Source organism: Sylvia atricapilla, chromosome 1 (assembly GCF_009819655.1).
Source record: "Sylvia atricapilla isolate bSylAtr1 chromosome 1, bSylAtr1.pri, whole genome shotgun sequence".
In the NCBI taxonomy this organism is placed as follows: Eukaryota; Metazoa; Chordata; class Aves; order Passeriformes; family Sylviidae; genus Sylvia; species Sylvia atricapilla.
Genome location: NC_089140.1, coordinates 24187028 through 24210923, shown reverse-complemented (window position 1 = coordinate 24210923; position 23896 = coordinate 24187028). Strand labels below are relative to the sequence as shown.

Here is a 23896-nt window from a genome sequence, read left to right as displayed (position 1 = left end):
ATATGCAGAAACTGCTAGTGTAGTGGGATGGTTTTTTTAGAGGGAAAATAGTTTTGAAAATTGATTGGAAAAATTCAAAGAACGACGGTTATTTGAAAATTAAGTAATTGCAGAATTTCAAGGCTTCCTTTTTCATTCTGCTTTTCATTCTGGGCCATGCTCTAAATTAGAGCTCCAGTTCCAAGCATATAATAATTTTGGTTGCAAAGGCACAAAGAATATGTGGATCTTTCTAAATAGATCTTACCTGTGGATTTTTAAAAGGCTGGCCTGAAGCTAGCAAATGTAACAGTGGTAGCCCCAAAGTTACTTTTGTGGTTAGATCTGATAATGGTTAAGTACCTCAAACTACTTAGTAGTTTAAGTAGTGTGATTTGGCAAGAAGTTACTTAAAACTGGATTTTTTTTTTAATTTAAATGTGACACCATGTTTACACATCTACTCTTTTAAACAAATGCCTTTCATCATTGGGACCAGCCAATATGGACATAGTACAAATGTTTTCTTTATATTTAAAGTATATAATACTGAAATGATTCCATTGAATCACCTAAACTTTTACCATTAGTATGTTTACTTTTCAATTAGTGACAGTCCCTAAATCTACAGTGCATGATGTCTGAAATACAATGGCAGATATTTTTAATTTTATATTATGATGCATTTGTGGGAGGTGCAGTCATGTTAAAGTACTTTATTTTGAAGACTTAGCTTTGGCTCACCAAGTAGTTTCCAGTCATTGAGGCTATTACCTTGCTGAGTTTAACATTCAAAAAAATTAAGTTTCCTGGATATTGAAGTTGTATCTATAATTTTTGAAAAACTTTTCTAGAAATACTGTATTATGTGTTACCGTTAATAACCAATTATGAACTTAAAAATAAAGTGTCCTGTAGTACTATCCTAGCTAGTGTTGTTTATATACATTTTTTTCTACTGTAGAAGACCAGTGTATTTTTTTGGAAGTGGTGCTGCATTTAAGGGGCAATTTTTATTTTTTTTTAATCAATAATACAGGTTGCCTCTTCCATGTTAAATGGCTATCTTAGGAAGACTTTAAATAATTATGGACAGTTTTCATATTAAAGTGTTTATTTTTAATATTTTTCTTAATAATTATGCACAAAACATGGTACATTGCTGCTGAAGTTCAGGCCTCCACAAGCTCAGATACAGTTAAACTTTTGTAAATTCTGGAAATAATAATTAACACTACTCACATCACCAAAAATCCATGACAGAGTGGGTACAAATTGATACGGATTTGACAAAGACAGCAGAGCTCATTTTGATGATTGCTTGCTGAAAGTGAAAGATAGGGAAGGTACCTGTAATGGAGAGGAAAGGTACTGTTCTGGGGTTTGATTATGGCAGGGCATCATTTGTGACATAATTGTTCATCTTGAAAGCAAAGCTATAATGAAACGCGATTAAGCTGCATAGCTTCCGTTCACATGAAGTTCTGTTTCATTATTGTCATCTTAGATGCTCTAAAGTGTAGCTAAAGCTTGATTAAAACCCACATTTTTTTCTGTCTGCTTAGCATGCATCATTGGAAAACTTAAGTAACCCAATGAAAAAACAGAATGCAGGAGGCTGCAGGCTTTCAGAGTGCTTCATATAAAAAAAAAAAAAATTGACCCCGGAAAACAAGGTGTGGTAATGGTGGAAGACCTTGATGTGCATTTTGATGGCAAAATTACTGTTTTCTGCTCAAACTGTACTGGCTGCTTGTCACCTTCAGTGAGCAGCACAAGCCGTGCTCTTGCTTTCTTAATTTTCCAGGAAGAATGGAGACGCGTCACTTTCTTGGAAGTATATCCATGTATTTGCATATGATGGAAAGCATGGTTTCATCTGTGCCACCTCCTATTGACATCAATCTCAAGTCCCTGCAGAAATATAAAAGGTGGATTTAAAGATTTGCATGCTGCTCTGATGGTGCTGTGCTGGACAGCTTGCCCAGAATTACACATTGCATACAAACACCACATCCCTGCAGAGCACCTCATCCACTGGCTCCTGGGCAGGTGGTCTGTGATGCTTCCCACAAAAGCCCTGCTGGTCCTGTCCTAAACCTGCAGCTGCCTAAGCCTGCAGTTCAACTGTAGGATAAAGGAGGGAGCTTTTCCAGGGCCAGCAGCAAAAAGCAATGCAGCATTTAAATTTGCTTAATTCTGATAAAAGAGTCATCAGTATTGGAGAATTGCACAGAAAGAGTACAATTTCCATTCATGGTTTTTAACCAATCCAGGTTTTCCTAATGGCTACATAAGATCTGGTAAAAGCCTTATTAGTATTATATAGCACCTTAATATTACATTATAAAATATTAGAAGTAGTGTTGTATAGTATTCTAGTATAGTTTTGTATAATCTATAGAGATTCTGTGCTTTAAAAATTAATGGCTGCTTCAAGAATATTTACTCTTGATCTGATACTTCTAATCACACTCATGTAAAACCTGCCTTACCATCACTAAGCCATCCCGAACAGTATTGCCTAAGTTCCTGTGCTGGCCAGAGTGCTAACTACTGCAGCCTTGAGCAATTTTATTCACAAATATTTTACCTCCTTTGGAGATAAGAAAAAAACACCACCACTAAAACCACCAGAACAATTCTAAACTACCTCTACTTAGTAACCTGAAGATTCCCCACCTTCCTATGGGCCTTGCTGAAGGCAGCAGACCTGGACCAGTGGTAGGTTGCTAGTTCTTAGTGCTGTCAAGCTTTGTCTTTGCTTTGTCAAACTGCAGAAGCCCCTGCCAGCACTCAGCATTTGGCATCTTCACTGTAACAACAGCAAGTAACTAATCCTCAGAACTCCTCTGTGATGTCAATAAAAATGCTCTCTCTGCAGCAGGAATCCTGGACACATAGGGCTTGTTTAGTAGAAGTAACAAATAGGCAGCGTTAAGATCTGGCTTTGGTGGTGTGTGTGACAGACAAGTCAGGCTGTCACATATAAAGACACAGCTCAAAAAGCCAGAACAACTTTTGTGTGTTTTGTGCTTGTGTGTATCTTTACGAATTTGCTGATAATTATATTTTGGTGTCTATGGGTGAGATAAGGAAGTTCTTACAGAATCTACAGCCAGGTAGATTCTGACTAATGCTGATCTCTCCTCTGGGGAGACAGGACAGAAGGTTTTCCCCTAATTTAAGCCGATTAAGATGACTCAAAGACTCAAATTATTTTAATCTAGCAGCCCTCTTCTGGGAAAGAAAAGGGCATCATAAGAAAACAAAACCATGGGATTAACTATGCTGCCAGAAACTGTAAGGAAGCTGGGGAAGAGGACATAGTGAAGTCAGCTTGTATATCAGTTATTTAATGTATGCTTATGGTTTGATAGTTTATATTCTATCAAGAATGTGTTATTAATTCAGCTCAAAATACTTCAACATATATAAATATTGGAATTTAATTGCTTCTGTAAGGGACATTGTTAGGCTATAGCTGTAAAGGCTTTTTATCTGGCAGAGTAACATTTTACTTTTGATTTCTGCATCACCTTTTTGTTGCCACATGACAGAGCAGCACATCCTGAGACACCTGCAGCCCTGCTGAGGTGAGCACCAACTTGTGGTGGCCTCCCCCTGACAAGGATCATGAGGAACCAGCCTGCAGCACACCAGGCAGTTTGTAAAGGTGCCATTTTGAGGGAACAAACATCTTTCTACTTGTTGAATGTCATTGTATGCTGTTTTCCTTAGAGAATGGGAGTTAACCTGAAGAAGGAGAGAAATCCAACTGTTGTGTTCTATCCCTCTAAAATACTCCCTGCAAAGAGTTTCCTTACATTCAGGAAATCCCATGTCTCTGAAATACTCACTGTAGCTTATAAGACTTTACCTAACCAAAGCAGGAGATATAAATGGTAAAAATTCACATTTCAATGAAAAAAAGCAAAAAATTCTTCAATGTCAAGTTAAAAAACTGCACTTAGGAGGAGCCATTCCCACCCACCAAACTCAATCCAGGTTATCAATAACTTCTAGTCAGGTAGCAAGAGGAAAAAAAAACATCTCCACATTGTCAAATCGTTTCCCATCTTCACCGAGGCCATGTTAAACAACCTTCAGAAATATGTCAAGCACTGCTTGAAGGAGAAAAACAAGCTCCCTTTGATCTTCAGCTACCCTAATTTGAAAATACTGAGATAACAAAGTTAGTTCTAATGATTAGGATCCCTCTAATAAACAGCCTGAAAATGCATTTCTGAATAGTGTAATTCAAAAATAATCTGCAGTATAACATTCCTCTGTTGGCTGGTGTTGACCCCTCTGAGTGACATTTGGACCTTGTTTTGCACAAGCTAAGCCATGTCAATTACCCTGCCCCCAAAACTTTTGGTCCCAGTTTTCCTGAAAATCGGGGCTGGTCCATATCCCAGTCTGAGCTCTCCCTTGTGTGTGATTTCCCTAGCCATAAAGAAGGGACAGGAACCCATTCACAGCACAAGCAAAGTTTTAGGTTTTGTAATGTGCTATATGCACCTCATGGCACACTAAATCTGTCTGTAGCTTCAAGCCAATAAAATCTGATCGTGTTTGCAGTTGTGCCTTCCAATACCATTTATTACTAACAGCTGACAAACTGAGCCTGCTCTTGGAGCTGCTCTACACTTCATTTTCCTCTGGAAAACCATATGGAATTGGATTGAAGCCCTTTCTGTTCCCAAACAATCTGAGAGCAGCCTGCTGCACTATGTATGATGCAGGTGTCTGCTCAAAACTTCAAACTCCTGCCAAAAAACCCAAGACATTTTCTTGCCCTTTTCTGGCAGTGATCAGTGCCAGTCAGACATAGGGAAGAAAGGGAGTTTTGGTGCCTTAAGCCCAGGTTTCTCCTAATAACCTGGCTTTATGGCAGTGGTTCCTCAGAGATGCTGCTCTCTGCTTCCCTGGTTAGAAAGGCATTGGCAAATCCTTACCAAGGTTTGCATGGCTCAGAGTAGCACTGCTTCTCAGGCCATTTATACACTGCTTCTTTTCAGCGCAAATGGCACTTATTACAAAATCTTTACCCTTTTTTCCTCATAACCAACAATTCTTAGGTTTTAACTATATTAAGGTTTTATTACTGGCAAGAATTTTCTCAAAAAAATGTACTGATGAACCCTCAAGCCTAATATTTTGTGACTTCTTCCATTTTCAGACTCAGCTAGATTACCTGTAGGCTGTCCAAATTAAGCAGAATCTGAAGGAGGCTTTGTTCTAGAGAGAAGAGTTTGAGCTGGTGCCATGCAGTGCTGACCAGGCTGGCACAGCCCACAGCCATGCCTGCCAGTTCCCATGACCCTGTCCCTTCCCCCTCAGGGACATTCTGAAGGCCAAGATGAGGGAATGGGCATCACCTTGGCCTGCTCTGAGCACAAAGCAGAGAGTAGAGCACAGCTCTGCTTTGAAGTCATTGTACAGTTATCTGTTTTGATTTGCTGTCTTAAAGGCAGATGTCATGTGCTTCACCTCCTAAATTCCTTCTCAAGGTACTCATAAAAGTCAAGCAAAGTGGTAGACAGGCATCTGTGATAAAGCCACTGCAGAAAGAGGTGTAAACTGCGGATTTTGTTTCATAGATGACAGGAATTGGTATTAAGTCTTGTCTCAGCAGTTAGCTACAGACTTCAAAGCAAATTGTTTTTGTCAGCAGAAGTGGATAGGTTTCATTTTGTTTGGTACAACTATAAATTGCTATAATGAAAAAAACTGATTAAACCCTCCCAGTTGTCTGGACTCACTCAAGTTTAGACATGTTTTGTAAAGAATGAAAGACTATAAACAATGACAAAAAAAATAAAATGAATGAAGTGTTTGAACTTTTGAAATATGTGAAGGGGAAAAAATCTAGACAGAAATACATTACTTATGAAAAAAAATCAACTTAAAATTATACAGAAGTTTTTTTTTCAACTATCCTCAATTACAAATAGACCTTCATATTGCAATAATTATGCAACAGTTAAGGAGAAAAATGAAAATGTGTTTCTTCTGCAGCTATGCATTTGCAATGCTACTTACACTTCTATTTCACATTTGTCCATACTTTTCACTACTGCTTTCTCCAGTCTTTTACAATGTAGCAAGTAAAGAAATTATAGCATTCTCCCCATCACAGCCCACAATAGTAGAACTTGTAGGAACTGTGAGCAGTTAGCAAAAATTTTAATTAAAAAAAAGTCCAACAAACCAAACTCCTTTAAGAAAACCACGTAAGTTCTTCCTATAACAACTGAAGTGCACATATTTACTATTAAAATATATGGATCACTACCTGAAATGTTTTAAAACTCATGAAGTCTGAAAAATTGCAATAATCTTGTTACTAAAAGGTTTCTTTCCTCTGATCTCTCATAACCTGGGCCTTCATATACATGACAGGTTTGTTCAGTAATTGATTTTTGCCAAGTCATGATGTCTTAAAGGCTTTTCAGGCAGGGGAGTAAAAAAATAAACAAGCATGATTCCAGGCTAGACCTTTCCTTCTCCAGAATCCTGCTATTAGGGTACAGTTTGGAAAGTCCATTCTTTATGGGTTTGGTTTGTATTTTTCTGTGAAATCTTTTGATACTTGGGCTCTAAGTTTTGGGGTTTTTTTGTGTGGGTTTTTTTTTGTTTGTTTTGGTTTTTGTTTGTTTGTTTGTTTGTTTTGTTTTGGTTTGGTTTTTTTTTTGTTTGGTTTGGTTTTTTTTGGTTCTTTTGTTTTTTGTTTTTTTTTTACCTATTCTCCTTATAAGAATCTGTACAAGTGAGACATTTACATGTATAAAATCAGTCCAGTATAGGCACCCTAATGGTGAAGCAGCTCTCTTCATGCCTTCTAGAGAATAGGCGCTTAAGAAATGCCAGTTGTTGTACAAAGTTTAAAATGTTAATCATTAAATGACAGATATGAATAAAGTAAGTTGGCAAACAGTTTTGTGCCATTTTTATTTATGATCTCTGACACTAATAAATAAAATTCAGATACATCATACACTAATCCTGGGTGATGTGATGTGTGTTCTTTGAGGAGTGAGTAACAGTGTGATGTGTTGAAGACTAACCAATATTTCTTTGGGAACTTCATAAAGATTATGCTATCAAAATGTTTGTACATTAGGACTAGATGTCCTGATGTACAATTATACTGCTGCTACTGGACAAACATCCCATTGACGTGAGTGGTTACTCAGACTGATGTACTAAAAAAAAGAATGTCTTTAGGGAAGTTGCTGCTTTACTTATTTTACAGATTAACAAGATTCTGACTTGAACGTGTAATTGTTTATTCAGGTAAAACTCTCCTTGTCTCTTCCTGGACCTTTGGTTACTCAATGACGGAATTTTACTGATTCATAGAAAATTTCAGAGTATAAATATCACACTGTCTTTAGCCTCATTTATAACAGTGTTTGTTTTAGAGATAGAAAGATACATATCTTTAGCCAGCTGACTCTGTACACCAACAGGAAACACTCTGGACTTCTTCTAAGGAAAAATGTCACTGTGCTGGTATACTTAGAAACCACTCTGGAATCCACACAGAAAAGCCCTGCTCACAGTTAGCACTACTATATAGGGCTAGGAAATCTTACAGCTTTATAAAAGCACATTAATCTGTACAGACTACAACATTTACAGTAAGTGCTGCAAGACAGTGATTCATTTTATTCAGAGTGCCTACTTCAGTAACTCTTAACATCTCCATCACCAGTTACCATTAGTTTTTAAAATAAGACTGTGAAAAAAATAACTAAGGAAAACCATCATACTAACAGTTAGCTTAAAACCACCATTGTAAAGCCGTCTGTACCTTTGTAAGAAAATTTTAGGAGTCCACTTGTCAAAAATATTGAGGATCTCTTGACTTAGTGCAGTGGCATTCTTGTTCATAAAATGCTATTAAAAATAGAAAAAGTAGTTCAACCTACCTAAGAAGAAACAAGCTTTTTGCAGATTTTTCAAGTGTTCTGCTTTCACTTTACATAGACACATTTACCAAAACTTTCAACTAACTGAATCACTGATACAGCTAACTTTGGATTAGGTATTGTCTATGCAAGGCCTGAACAGAAAGCTGTTACTGCAAGAGAATCCAAAGTCAATTTTGGTCCTTCTACAAAATGTAAGACATTGAGGCCAGATACCAAGAAAACTGTTTCCTTAAGGAGAATTTTGCTCTAAGTAGATAGAGACTAAAATCCGAAGGGACTTCAATTAATTTGTAAAATGGCCTGTGTACCATTTTAACAGACTTTCTGGATTCAATTACATCTCTTGTATATCTCACACAGTATCTAGTGTGACTAAGCAGGTGGAGACTGCTATCAGAACAGACTACTGCAGAAGCCAGGTGTAGAACTCCTGTTTCACACATATTCAGGGAAAAAGATAAAGCTGATTTTCATTGACTTTAGAAGTAAGCTTCTGGTTTTAGTTCTGTTCTTGTAATCAAGATTACAAGCAAACAAAAAGCAAAAAGGGAAAAAAGTCACTGGTTGGTAGCTTTCAGTTTCCTCCCCCTTTTTCCTACTCTGTGGCAGGTACCAGTGGGCCATCAGGGAAAATACTGAGTTTTTCATTTGACATTTAAACTAACCTGTGGGTAGTTCAAACTTCACAACTGTAATGCAAAGACAAGACTTGGCAAAAGAATAGTAAGTTCTGACACATCTACCCAAAGTTAATGGCACTGGGTGTCCTTGCATCCACAACCCACTTCAGTGACATGCTATGAAGCAGAACAAGAGCATTCACACTGGTGAGGTGCTGGTGTTCTTTTCAAGCAGGTGATTGTTTAACAGGACATTTAAGAGTATAAATTTTAGTTAAAGTCAATAAGTGTTTGCATCACTCCCTTACCTGTAAAACCTGCTGACGAGAACTTCACTGGTGAATCCCATTCCTCCCCAAAACTGGAGACAGCTATCAGTCACTTCACGGGTCAGGCGACCGGCCTTTAGCTTAGCCATGGAAGCGAATTTCGTCACATCATTACCTTCTACATAGAGAGCTAATAAAAAAAAAAAAAGAGAGAAAAAAGCAGTCACTCTGGAAATCACCTCCCCATCTTCCTTTAGGCTGACAAGGTTCCTTGCAGGAGGAGCAGCACATCTGGGGAGCAGATGTGGGAGCTCACCCACGGCGCGGTGCAGCAGCGAGCGCAGGAGCTCCACTTCGGTGGCCAGCTCGGCCAGGCGGAAATGCACGGTTTGGTTGTGCAGGACGGGCTGCCCAAACACCTTCCGCTGCCGCGTGTACTCAACAGTCTCTTGTATAATACTTTCCATTGGTTTCAGGGCTGGAAGAAACAAAGCATAGAACGAGACATCATTTTAGCCCGATCTGTTTAGCTTCTCATTGAAAAAGAAAGGGTGTTTTTTCACATTGTACAACCAACATATTAGGTTTTTAAAAGAAATTGTTCTGTACACTCAGCTTGGGGTGAAACTTCAATTCTGAGAAGAGTCTGGTACCTCCTTGTACCTTGAAAACATCTATCTCACTTGAGCCCCAAACTGCCAAAACCTGGAGGAGAGGGAAGGGAAGGGGGTAGGAAAGAGGGAGAGTCATAGAAAGCAGTACCAACATGATGAGATAAACTTTATGCTTAGTGTCTCATTTGGGGCCCTAGCAAAAGCTTGTGGCAGCTCCTACTTTTGATGCTGCCTGTGTCCTGAAGGTTTGTTAAAATCCTGGAAAAAAAATCTGAAGGCAGACAGTGTAGTGTGGTTGGTGAGGAATGCTGTAGAAATGTAAATTGAAGGAAGCCTTCAGGGAGAAGGCAGAAACCTATTCTGAGATCAAGGAACACAAATAGACTGCTTATTACATCTGCATTCTGTGATCAGATCCCAGCATAGAGAAGAAAAAAATCACATCAACTTTAAAAGAAACATTAAATAATTCTCCTAATGGAAACAGAATGGAAATAGGGTACTGCTGTAGAACAGGTGAGAGAGGCAGCAGACGATGCTTTAAAGCAGAGTGAGTTTCCTGCTTCTTTTTGTGCAAAATGAGACATATTCCATTTTAAACATGAAAAAAAAAAAAAAAAAAGGGAAAAGTTTCTTTTCCAAGGCAAACCAGCCTCGAAGTGAATGACTAAGCTATCAGGCTCGTTCAGTGTAGCTGGGATAACAGCAGGTACAGAATGTGTGGAGAATTTTGTTTGGCAAACTGGACCCATGTTACTATGACAAGCAGCAGGGCATGATTTCACAAATCTATCTGTATGAGAAGGGTCACATTTTCTCTTTTCCAAATAGGCATATACACATCTATTTGCATTTAGAGTCTAAACCACAAAACTCTGAATGTGAAATGCAAAATAAACCCAAGCCTTGGACTACTGTGAAATCCCTTTTCCTACCAGCCAGTTACTCACATGACAGTCCCTTGCAGGAGCCTGGTGTGGTTCCACGTACCTTTTTTGCTTTCTTTTCAAGATCACTGCTATTTAAATTTCATTTCTCTACTGCTCTCCTGTGTAGACTCTGCATCCCACCAGTTCCCCCTGCCATGATAATTCACCATCAATTCAATAAAGCACCATTTTTCACATGATGTCTCCACATTCCATAGGGTGATCAGATTTTCTCATTACCTAAATATCTTCCCCTCCTTTCTGATACAACTAACCACAATACTTAGTTTTCAGAAGAGCATATACAGTAATGTCCTCATTTCTTCTGTGTTAACACATTGTGTTGTCACCCAAATGTTGCCTTTCTGGACAGGAAAATAAATTTGTTTTTAGGAACATCTCTTGAATAGAAATACTCTCCTTCCAAAGGACAATGCCACCCAACACTGTAGCATGCATAACACCAACAGCTTTTTAACTTGTATGTCTATGGTCTCCAGCTTGATAAATAAATAAAGAACAAGGAGTATCCAGGCACCACCTGCCCCTTTCCCTCAGACTGGGGCTCTGGGAAAACTGCTCTTATAGTCCTTTCCAATTCACTGCCCCTGCTGATCCATCCTGCTGTTTCCTTAGCTGCCATTTCTGCCCTTCTTATCTCAGGAACTTTCATTTGCACACAGAAACAGAGGAAATCTAAGGACTGTTCTGGGCTGCTTCAAAAGAGGTCATCAGGCCAAGGGTCGTGATTCTCTCCCTCTACTCTGTTCTCCTGAGACCCCACCTGGAGTACTGCATCCAGCTCTGGAGCCACAATACGAAACAGACATTGATCTGTTGGAACAGGTCCAGAGGAGGGTCCTAAAGATCAAAGGGCTGGAGCACTTCTCCCATGAGGACAGGCTAAGAGTTTTGGGGTTGTTCAGCCTGGAGCAGTTCAGGCTCTGGGGAGGCCTTATTGCAGCCTTTTGATGTATAAAGGGAGCTTATAAGAAACATGGGGACAGAGTTTATACCAAACCCTGTAGTATCAGGACAAGGGGGACTGGTTTTAAATTGAAAGAATGTCAATTTAGATTGAATATAAGGAAAACTATTTTGGAATTGGAACTACATCATCTTTAGGGTCCCTTCCAACCCAAATCATTCTATCATTCTATGATTTTAAGAAATTCCTTATGAGAGTGGTGAGACATGGGAACATGTTGCCTAGAGAAGTTGTGGATGCCCCTCATTCCCTGTACATGTTAAAGGCCAGCATGGATGGGGCTTTGAGCAATCCAAATTTAGTGAAAGTTGTCCCTGCCCATGGTGGAGGGGTTGGACGTGATGAACTTCAAAGGTCCCTTCCCAAACCATTCTGTCATGCTGACAAGAGGTATTCAGAGCTCTGAGCACAGCTCTAACATGGCAAACCTTGGCTGTGGTGCTGCAAACAGCACCAAAATGCAGAACATCATGAACACTGTGACAGCCAACAGCCCTGTTCAACAAGATAACATCACACAACACTTTGCCAGTCATATGAATTCAGAGAAATGCCATTCATAATAGGGAACACCCCTGGTTTTTGTGTGTATTTGTTTCCTTTTTTTATACAATGTTCCCCACATCCTCAGACAAACATAGCCCCATGGGTTTCAACTGACAGCACATGCAGGAAATGTCACTCTAGAGCATCTTAAGGAATGCGTGGCCTACCACACAGCTGAGAATTTTGAAAGCACTTGAAGTTGCCAAATGCAGAATAATCTTTTCCTCATATCTCCATCCAACTTACATTATTCCACTTGAAATTTCTGCTCACTGTAAAGACACTTTGTCTTGTTGCTATGTTTCCTTTCAAAAGAAAAGGAAATTAGTATCTTTTTCTTAGGTTGTGAGTGATCACTTTCTAATGATACATAGAGTGAGCTCTAAGCTGAGCAATCCAATTCTCAAGAACGTTTGTTGCGCATGCAAAAGGATCTGTCATCCCACTTACTGGCCATGACTCAATGGTGCTCATAAAACTCAAGCTGCAGGAGCAAAGTGCAGAAATCTTTAGAAAAGTGCCATTCTGCTCTCACATGCACACTGAACTCCCTCTTTGTCTCTGAGTTAAGCAATTCACAAAACTGTTTGCTTCTTTTGCCATAGCAACATTCTTTTCCTGTAATCTGTGCAATAGGTCCTCAAAGGGACAGTGTTCACCAAGAGTCACAACACGGGAGACACGTGGAACCTTTTTTCCTTCCGTGAAGCAAGAAACACAGTGACTTTGACCAATCCTTTGATAATGTGTCACTCAGAAGAAGAGACCACACCTGGGACCAAATTTTGAAATTCCAGGAAGTTAGTTTTCCATTTGTATTTTAAACTTGCTTGACTGAAAATAGATTTTAAAAGGAAAATAAATAAACGGTGAAGAAAGATACTGGCCACAAAGAAGATAATTAATAAAAAAGAAGAAGTCTAGAGCATGCAATACTTTAAACTAAAAATGCATAAATCCCCTCGACCAAACAAAGAGAAACAGAACAAAAAACCCCAAACACCACAAAATAACACCCAGAAAGGAAAAACAGGCAAGAATGGCAGTCAACTGCCTTTTCCAAGTTAAAGGAAGCAGTGAAAGTGAGGATGTCAGGACTGGTCCCTAAGGCATTTAAAATAAGACTGATGATTTTCAGTGTCACAGTCATGAACTGGGAAGGAACAGAAATTCCTACTGAGGGGCAGAAGTGAAGACCAGGATTAAACATGCAGACCTAATCATAAAATTACTGAAGGCACTTACATTGTTTTGCACAACTAAGCTTTCAGCAGAGCCGTCATGGTTAAACATATGTGAAACCATTTGCAGGACCCAGATGCTGTGGTACAACAAACTGCACCCATCAAGTATCAAGCCCCCTTCTGGTTACTCTTTTTCTTGTTTACCACAATTGGTGATCTCTGAAGTTTGCAGATTGGCCCAAACCATGGGTCTTTTCCCTGCTGCCAGTGCTTTTATGCATTTTATATTGGATAGTTGAAAAAAAAGCAAACCCAGGAGGTCCAGCAAGGTTTACACAGTAGCCACTGCAGAAGGCAGCTCCCTCTCCTTTGTGAGCTCCTAGACTCTTCCTCCCTCATGGCCCCTGCTTGGACATAGCAGGTGAGGAGAGATGCCCTTCCCTGGCTGCTCATCAGGGCAAGGGTTCACCTGCTCCTGCTGAGTTGTTTTGGACAAAAAAAAAAATAAAAATAGAAGAATGGAAATCTGGTGTTCCAGTTCCTGGCAGAGCACGACAACCAGGTAGTTGTGCAAGACTGGACAGTACCAGGCTGCCCGTGGTTTCAGTGATCTAACCTGCCAGGCTTTGTGTATTGATGCTGTCAGTGCGCGTCACTCCTGCCTGGGGCATGACTAATGCTGCCGGGGGAGTCTTACTGCAGCGCAGAGCTTCTGATGGTTTGTTTAATTTAGACTTCAAACTGAGCATAAAAATGCACAATGCACATCCTTGCAGTCTGTATACACCTCAGTTAAAGTAGAAGTAGTGGCTGGATCACAACTCCTGCTTGGCTGAGTCTGCAGTGACATCCTTGGTGAATGTAACATCCTGTCCTTTGCTAAAACTACTCTCAGCTGAACTAAGAACTTCATCTCAAAACCTGATTTTTTTAAAAGGCATTTGAACTCCAAAATATTTGGTCTGGCATGAACCCGTAACAGTGTGTGCTTTCTTATTTGTTCACTGAATCAGAACACCAGTTCTTAGAATGCTCAATTCCCCAGCCACACAGAGACAGTGACAGACAGGGAATGCACAAGAGCATGAATACAGTCACATTATTTAGGCAACCCCAGAATCTAAAGAGGACCGATCTTCTTACAGTGAACCACATTACATTTAACTCGAAGAAGCAAACACTGAGGGTTAGGGAGAAAGTTTGCAGGCTGAAAATATACAACCTAGACTTGGATCTGGTGTCCTCGAACATCCAGAATTCATATAACCCAAATACATAGATTTGAGTACAGCCTGAGTTCTGAGTAACATAAACTCTGGAAAAACATAACTTCAAGGAAAAGAATGTGGTGCTGTACCACTTATGTCCAAAGTGTACAGAGGTAAAACAGATCTGCAAAACAAAGCTCTGACATCCTGCAAGAGCCATTTCTTTATCCAGCCAATAAGTTAATTTTCTAAAATCCATCATAAGAATCATAACTCACTGTACTACAGGAAAAGTCACCATCCTTCTATGTCATGCCATTATTTTGATACCTTTTGCACTATACTTGTAATAGACATAGCACAAGGCCATATTTTCTTATCAGGAGAGAAGCACCAAGAAAAAGAAACAAGGCAAAAAGAGCCTCTGCAATAGCTCTCAAAACATCTTCTGCTTCACGTTTTTCTACAGAGAGGGAATGTCATCTGTATCCAGGCTACGAAAGATTTAAAAAACAGATCCTAAAAGGTCATCACAACTTACAAGAAAAGAAAAGTGCTGTTAGTTATGAGAAGAGTAACCCCTGTGTCCCTGCCCAGCTGCAGAAGCGCCAACGATGACTTACCAGTGGCTACTCCCCACAGCCGCTCCTCTTGGAATTGCAACATCTGATATGTAAACCCCTTTCCTTCCTCACCAATGAGGTTTCTGCAGGGGACCCTTACGTCTTCAAAAAAGATCTGAGCTGTGTCCGATGACCTCATACCCAGTTTGTCTATCTTTTTAGCAATATGAATGCCTAAAAAGAAAAGCATATCAGAAAGATCACAAAAAATAGAAGCACTGTGCACCAGTACAATGTTTTCAGAACAAAAAGTCTGCAGATGTGAATGTATGTTCCAAGACAACAGTGAAACCTACCTTTTGGAAAATCATAACAGTATTCTGGAGTAAAACGGCCCAAATCCTATTTTAAGAAGTTTTTCCACTTTATTAAAACCAGCAAATCAGAAACTTTAAATGTAAAAGTCCCACTTTTCATTTTGTCCCCAAATAATAAATATTTACTAGTCATAACAATCTTACTCCACACAGGTTTTCTAACAATGCAATATTTATTTATTATGTTTGATTTTTATCTAGCATTTTAATAAAATGCTAAAATTCAATTTGGCAATATTTGCAGAGTGTCTGCACTGCTAGGAAACAGTACACAAATATTCTGTAAGGACAAAAAGCAGAGTTACGTTTTAAGCTGCAGATATGAGTATTTCTCTTTCTGGAAATCCTCTTCTTCCCCTACTTCATTTATCCTCTGCTTCCTAGCCTAAGATGATTTCTTCTGGTACAGTGATCACTCTGAGTTTTCATGTGTGTATGTTTGTGAGGAGGGTTTGCTTCCCCACAGAGCTCTCTGCACAGCACTGGCTCTGACCCCACATGCACTGGTCTGTTGAAGATGAACCTGGTTCATTCGGGTCTGACCAAGTAAGGGTTCAGCTACCTCATCGAACTGGGCAAGACTCCTTCCCAATGTTTGTTTTTCCGTGGTTGCAAGTTCTTTCTTGCTGTCGTTCAGATGCAAGCATGGCTTATCGCTGTGCCACAAGAGTTCAACAGGCACCCACCGTTTTCCCATGGCAATTCTCCTGTCTCCATTCAGCTTTTATCTCCTTGTTGATCTGGAGCTAATTCAAATATTCAGGGTGAAATTCAAGAATGTTTCAAAAGAAAAAGGAGGACAGCAACCAGGCATAAGGATTTGTACACAACACATCAATTACATCTGACATGTCTGTATACATAGCAAAACAGTCCTCCAACTCAGCATATGTATTTTTGCCAGAAAACTAAAGCTTTTTACAACTCACATACATGTTATTCCAACCAGCTTTGTGACGAAGAGGTATTCTGTTGTTATTTCCCTCTTTATCCTTTTTCAATTCTCTACTATTCTCCGGCATGGCGCAGCAGAAGCTGGTTGGTCACCACACAGATTGCTGTGGCTCCTTTTGTTCGTATCTTGCTATCCTTCACAGCTTTCATCTCTTTCTGAACTAACACAGATGTCTCAACTTTTACTCACAGGAGGCCTTCAGGCATTTTAAAATTACTTTGGTTTTGCAGGCAGAAGAAGTTGGCAGCCGTTTCTTTCAAATTTACTCTCACTGGCTGCAATAAATAAGGTTATGGAAATTTTCACCTCTTCACAGAGATGAAATACTGACAGTATTTACAAATGCCAAGACTGCTCTGAGAACAAGGTCCATATAGACTTCCAAAAGTTCCACTCAAGATTTTTTTCTCTACCAACCAATCTGTAAACAGATTATGTATTAGGAAGACTGCTTTGATATATGATCAATGCAGGAATAAAATCAGGACAGCTGTATAAAAATTCTTGACTCTTGAATTGAAAATTATCCATCCATTTGTACTCAGTCAGCCAAAAAAGCATTTGGGGTTTGTTTCCATGTTAAAAACAGAGCTAAATAACCACACACTGAGCAATTTACAAGCCCAGATGAAATCTGGAACATTGTTTCCCATTGGAATATTGCCATTGGGTTTCTTTGAAAGTCACAGAGATCATGCATGGTCTAAAGCCAACTGGGTTTATGCAATCACCGCCCCTCATCCATACAAAGATGCACTTACTGCCCTTGTTAGTGGGTGGTTTAAAAGAACTCTCCTCAAGAAAGCACAACTGCTGCCAGTTCATTATATTGCTAAATCCATGTTGTTTTACTTCCCAGATCCACAGACAGCAACAACTATTGAAGAAAGCTCTCGCCGGCTTGGTTAGAGATCTAAATGTGCAGATGATTTCTACCTGTAATTCTTCCAGGTCAGGTTGTGTGTTCAATTTTCCTGGGTCCAGCAGCATCCCCCTTTGTCATGCCCTACCAGTTTCACTTGCTCTTAATTCACAGTTCTCACCCACAAGGAGACCAAGCTGCATCAGTCTCATGTGATGCCCCTTCTGAGGCTAGCACATGCTTTACATCATGGAAGACGATAATACATAATAATCTCTTTGGCCACTACGGGGGCATCAAAATCTCCCTTAATTTAATTATCTTCCTTCTCTTCCTAAGGGGTGCTACAAATGAAAAATTACCAGCAGCAGTAGAAATTATGGGTCCAGATAACTCCTGGTGTTCATCAGTATTAAATAAATCACACACAATAACTCACAAATCTCAATTTAACAAGGCCAAGCATCTGACTTACTAAAATCACTCTAACAGAGCCATTTGAACTACTTACACCGGCATCACTGAGATGGATTGATATTTCTCTGCCTGGGAAGTTCTTCCCAAGTGTCTTGGATTTTTCATTTTCTCCCATTCCTCCAGCCTTCTGACAATCTTTTATTTCCTATATTCTATCCTGACAGAAAGGCAGTTGCTCTCTCCTGACACCATTTAGTGCCATTACAAATGAAAACAGACACATTTTAAATTGCAATCCAAGAAACATGCTCTTTCTCTTTTTTCTGGTTGTTCTTCTCTTTATTAACCTCTCCTTGCAACCTCCCCTTGATACCTCTGTATCTGAGTACTCAGAGGACAAACCAGGGGACAAATAGTTACCAGATGAGAGCTGCAAGCCATTAGTCTATATACAAACAATTAGTCTATATACAAACAGACGTTTTGCAACATTTTGATAGATTCTTTTCATTATATGAAAACTTCAGCTGCCTTTTAAAGGCATTGTTATTGCATGAGGAGTGTTCACCTAATTTGGATATCTATTGTGGATCCATGGTGCTGTTATCCAAATTTCCTTTATGAGAAATGTATTCAGCAGTGTCTCTCAAATCTAGACCATGATTTGCTTCAGCCCACATTAAAGAGTATATATATCCTAAAATTAGAAGAAGCAAATCCTACTTTGTCTATCCAATAAACTACCAATTGTTTAATTATTTGAAATTAATAATTCACTTTCCAACTTGAAATCTTTTTCTCTTTTTTTTCCTACCACACTATATAAATACAAAACAACTTAGATTTTTAGCAAAAATACATCACAAATCTTTCCTTACCCAGCCATATAGGCTGATGCCTGCAGAGGTGAGTCAGACATAACACATTTGCTCTCAATTGCAGTTGTTTTTGAGCTTTGACACACATACATCCACAGACGTTTGAGAGTGCATCATTCGGTGATGTCCTCCAGACACTTCCCGTACAGCCTTGGTCTGCTGCCCTCCTTGGAGCACAATCTTTAGCAGACAGACATCCTTAGGATGTATCAAACCAGATGGAGCTTCCTGAAAAACCTCGCTTCTGATATGACTCACCCACTGAGCACAGTCAACAGTCTTAATGCTTCATTTCAAAAGGTCACCAATCTTGGTACTGTGACCCCTTTGGAGGTGAATATGCGTAAAATCATAGAAGAATTAATACACATGCTTTTGAGGAGCACAGATTTTGTTCCTAGGAAGACTTCTATACTTCTGCAGATCAGCTTAAGGTGTCTCAGGCTATTTTCCTACTCTTTAATGCAGGGAAAGAAGGTATGTATGTAGGCTGTGAGGTCTAACATCTCCCCTTTCCCACAGCTATGACAACTCATGTCCTTTTTGAGTAAGCAAAGTAGCTGAAAACCTCTAAGTCAACTTCTATATAATTTATATGCCATCAACTGTGGGTCAGCTGCTTTGTTATTTTAGGAAGATTGATCTCAGAGAAGTAGTACTGCATTTGCGTTCTGACCCTTTTATGAAAAACCACAAGGACGTAATTGATTTATCAGCAGATGGCTGATAAGTGAATTTACCTGGAAATTCAGAGAAATTCTGGCTCTAAGTTACATGTTTGCTCATCACTTATCAAAAAGGATGAAGTTCACAGCTAGTGAAGCAGACCAGGTCTGTCTTCCATGAGCTCCCATTCAAAACCTCTTCTGCATGAGCAGAGGTAGTAGAAGCTCACAACTCCCAAGGTAACTCACTTGCTTGACTTACTCCACACTGAAATTCACTTAAAATACACTCCCTTAAGAAGTTCTCATCATCCTCTTTTGCAACACTGGAGACCTGGGTTTTGTTCTCACCCTAATCCATTAAGTGAACATACAGACCTTCACTTCACTGCTATGGTGGTGTTTCTACATGCAAAATGCCAAAAATGGCACATATTTTGTGTGTAAAATACTCTGAATTAAATGAATAAAAGAACCCTGAGCATAAATACTTTATATATAAATGCATTAACATACACTAAATATTCTAAATTTAATAAATATTAAATAGTATCAAACTGTTTCTTTTCATAAAATAAACATTATTTTAAAAATTAAATATTAAATACACTATATATATTTATAGCGCATAAATTAATATGTTGCATATTTTAGGATATTAAAATGAGTGAAAACTGAAAAGGTTTAAAAACTTTTGAATAGGTATCAAAACACATTTATTTTTTAATTTATTTATTTTAATCAAAAGCACGTTCTTAACGGCACCCTCTCTGGATGATGTTCTTCATGCATACAGCACTCATGCATTCTGCAAGGTCTGCAGATTACCCAGGAACAGACACCACTGAAACTGGAACCCTTAGCTCAGGATGTATTTCTTCCATATCTTCAGCTGAATTGCTAGTCTTATTCAAAACCAAATCCCTAGTTCCAGGATAATTGAATCTTTCACTCCAGCCCACATTTAACTCTTAGACTATTTTTGTAATTTAACTGGTAGTAGTGCTCTGGTGAAAGGATCCCTTTGCACAGCACAGGCAGGAAACACTCTGAATCTGCCTGCAATTCTCTTCAGCAAGTCCATCAGGCTTGTTTTGAGAGATATTTCCCAAGTTTGAAATCTCTAAACTCTTTATCCTTTTACTTTCATATGGTTATGAATCATTGCCATGAAAATGCATCTGAACAACTTCTCTAAATATATTTTTATTTACCTTTCCTTCTCGTATTAGGCATACAAAACAAAACACACCAATAAAATCAAATGAGAAGACAAAGAGTTCTGTGTTATTACCAGGTAGATTCATTGGCAGACATATGAGAGATTTATTTCGATGGGGAGGTCCTTCGCTGGTGTTAGCCAGGAGGCACATCCAGTCTGCCTGGCTCCCGGACGTAATCCACATCTTACCACCATTTATGACGTATTCATCACCCTTCCTCACAGCCGTCGTCTTGATATCTATTTCAAAACACAGGAAATCAAGGGTTATTCTTGTGAAGGAGGGGTATATCGGTCCAGGTATGACTGCCAGGGTCAATCCCTTGCTCTCAGACAGGAAACTATTTGGTTCTCCCTCATACTCCCCTGTCCTATAACCAACCCTTCCAGGCCTTATGGCAAACCAGTCTGGACAACTCTTGGAAGGCAAGCCAGGGAAACAGGACCATTTCTCCCACCTTCCTTTAGATAGAGTCTTCATCCCAGTGGGTGAGAGCAGAAAACTTCCTAAGCACATGTGGTGGTCATAAACACGGGACAGAAGCATTTCACTGTGAGGTGATCTATTAGAGTTTCTCTTACTGTGTGCCTTAGTCCTGAGAAGGCCATTAATTCCAGAGCCATGACTAAAACAAGCACAAGCCTCAGTACCTGTGAATGCATAAACATAAACCAACATGCACTTGCTGCATGCTCTTGGTCACAGTGCTGCAACATGTTCAAAGCTGGTAAACTATTAAAGGCCAAGTCTGAATGCAATGAGTGCTGGACATGAAGGAGGTCTAAACACCTGCTTCTAAAAGGAGTTCTAAACACCTGCAAAAAAAACCCCAACACCTTATTTTCATCTGCTATGGTTCAAGCAGCCCTAGCTGCAGCAGACAGCCAGAGAGAATCATTATTTATCCGAACTCCTTCAACAAGAACTCCAGCTGATGAAGACTCTCCAAAAGATATCCAGCTATAAGTAGGTATGGTATAAGAGAACCCTAACACACTCCTAATCACACCTGCAAATTCAACAAGACTCCAAAATCCATGAGAGACCATCCACTTAAGAGGGATCATAGACTTGGAAGGTAAGAGTCAGACACCAAGTGGAGTGGGCAGGCATGTTTAAGTCATCTGGTTGCACTTTCATAGACCATCACCTCAGCCTTTGCTGTGCATGTTGCACATGCACATTCTTCCCTAGGGCTCTAAACATAAACCAAAAGCAAACACAAGTATCTGATCTTCATTTAGGACATAAATTGGAACTGAGGTCAGCATGGCTGAAAATTAGTCTTGTTAATGAAGGCATAGGAAAAAAAAAGTGATGGGAGAAAATTGTATAAGGTATAAAATAGGGAAGTATGGGATATAGCTATGGCTAAAGGAAAGTACTAGCTGATAATGATGAACAACAAGGTAAAGAGATAGTGATCATGTGGGTAAAACCAGCAGACACAGAGGAATTCACCCCATGAAAGGACTATGGCAGATCTGTCCAAGGGACTCAGTATGAAATCTGTATAATAATGAATGCCAAGAAGCTTAAGTAATCTAAAGTACTGGCACTTATAATACATGGACACAGACATTGGATACTCATATACATGGAGACTAAATAATAAATGAAGGACACACAAGAGCTGGAATAAAAAATATGACCGTACTGAAATGGTGTGACAAGGACGGGAGCATACACAGTGATTTACATCAAACATCCCTTTGTTATGGAACAGCTACTGAAAAAGTTAGATAGAAATCCCATAGAAGGTCTGCAGAGGAACAATAAGCACTGTGATGTTACCACAGATGTAAATAGTTCTTGCAGGCATGGCGTCACAGGGGCCTAACCACCCAAGTACAGATTAAAGAACAAATGCCTTACTAATGAGAATGTTCAAGTACTCCAGATTCAATTGTTCACAGTTTGTTTCAAACACTTGAGAAACAACTATTTCAAATGATCTGATGGAGAACTGATTCTCTCTAATTAGAAGAAATAATCAAATTAGTATGTAAGTTTTATGATTAAAATATAGGAGGCTTTGAAAACCTACTTGACAATTTACTATGGTCAAGGACTCAGGAATATGGCTATGAAGATAATTTGGAATATTTGACTAATTATTTTCCCTGACAGAGTATAGCTCTACGGAAAGGCTACTTTGGTGGGTGCTCCGTAACTAATTTTTGCAGGCCCACACCACTGACCCTCACAACCTCTTACACAGCATACTCTGAGGAGCCCTTCTAGGAAAGAGCATAAGGCATCACCAGAGGTGAATGACACAGTTGTTGCCAAATAAGCAACCAAGGCTGGTCACATCACTGTTGCAGTCACACATACTTGAGCCTCAATTTTCTTCTCCACTGCACTTGAGTCCAGTCATCCATCTAAATAGATTTGACTAAAGGTAAGGTTGGCTTCAACATTTAAGGTCAGTATTATGGTCAAAGATAAGCAACACACACCCGTAAAGTAAAATATGAAGAACATATATCTGAAATTTACATCACTGGCATAGGAAAAAAAACTCACAAAACTTTAATGAAATACCTTCAAGTCTAACTGAATGAATAATCACTTTAAAAACAAGGAAATGACTTGCAGGAAATGAATAAGATTAGTCATGAAAGTAAGCTACAATTTGGAGATCAGAAGATAAGTACTGACACAGGTTGAACAAAGTTAAATCTTGCAGATGAAAACCAACAAAATAAGATTGTGGTGACAAACAAAACTGTTTCAGCCACAGAAATGAAATGAGGATGGGAAAAAATGAGGCAATATAGACAATATTATAAAAAAATATTTCACAGGAGATAGAGGCAGATTCAAAATATGGTTGACAAAGCAAAACATCTACAAGAAAGACTACAGAAACTGTAGTTAGCAAAAACAGAGGTTGCTGGTTTCAGCAATCTGCACAACCTCAAAATACATCTGGAAAGAAAAGAGAATTCAATTTACCCATGGTATCTTTTTAAAATCTAACCTGATTTATTTTGAAATTGGATTTTCTACAGAAAAATCCTCTTGGACTCAAGCAAATGAAATACTAGGTAACTATGAGTTAAAATCTGAAAAATTAAGAATTAAAACAAAGGTGGATGTGTGCATAAGGAACTTGGCGAAGCAGAAATTGCATCAGGTTACATTAAAAGAGGAAGTTCTGATGCACAGGGAGAGTACTAGTTAAGTGCCTCCTTGTGTATCAGCCTCTGGACAAAACCTACTGAATATTTTCATTAATGATCTTTAAAAGGATAGGAATACTCTAATCAAATTTGTTTGTGACACAAACTTTAGAGACATCACCAACACAGACAACTGAAGTGACCCAGCAAGAAAGGAATTCAACATGGCAAGTACCAATACTCAGACACAAAGTAGTAAAAGTGGTTGCTAAATCTTGCAATGTTTCAATAGCAAACTGGTAATGAAGATGATCCACAGCTAATCACAGGATTCACAAGTCTGCAAGCTGTTGTGTAACATCATGTATTGGAAAGTAAGACTTCTACTAGGGTTGGAAACATATTACAGACACCATGTGAAATTCTGAGGGTTTATGCTCAGAAAAGACAACCTCAATCCAGAAAAGCAGAAAGGCTTTCCACTGAGACAAAATGGAGGAAGATATTTTTGTTAAAGATGCAGACATGAACACTCTTATTAGCTGCAG

At 39.1% G+C, this 23896-nt stretch overlaps 1 protein-coding gene across 1 annotated transcript in view; it reads right to left on the bottom strand.

Annotated features, from left to right (window-relative positions):
• Positions 1 to 1075: 1075 nt before the first annotated feature.
• LOC136360383 (probable acyl-CoA dehydrogenase 6) overlaps positions 1076 to 23896 on the bottom strand; it is an 80060-nt gene continuing 57239 nt past the window's right edge. The window contains exons 5-9 of the mRNA XM_066317594.1: positions 20292 to 20459; positions 14904 to 15077; positions 9128 to 9289; positions 8851 to 9001; positions 1076 to 1893 (exon numbers count right to left, since the gene is read on the bottom strand). Coding sequence (XP_066173691.1) covers positions 1803 to 1893; positions 8851 to 9001; positions 9128 to 9289; positions 14904 to 15077; positions 20292 to 20459 — 746 coding nt within the window. The 3' untranslated portion in view covers positions 1076 to 1802. The remainder of the gene's footprint in view (positions 1894 to 8850; positions 9002 to 9127; positions 9290 to 14903; positions 15078 to 20291; positions 20460 to 23896) is intronic.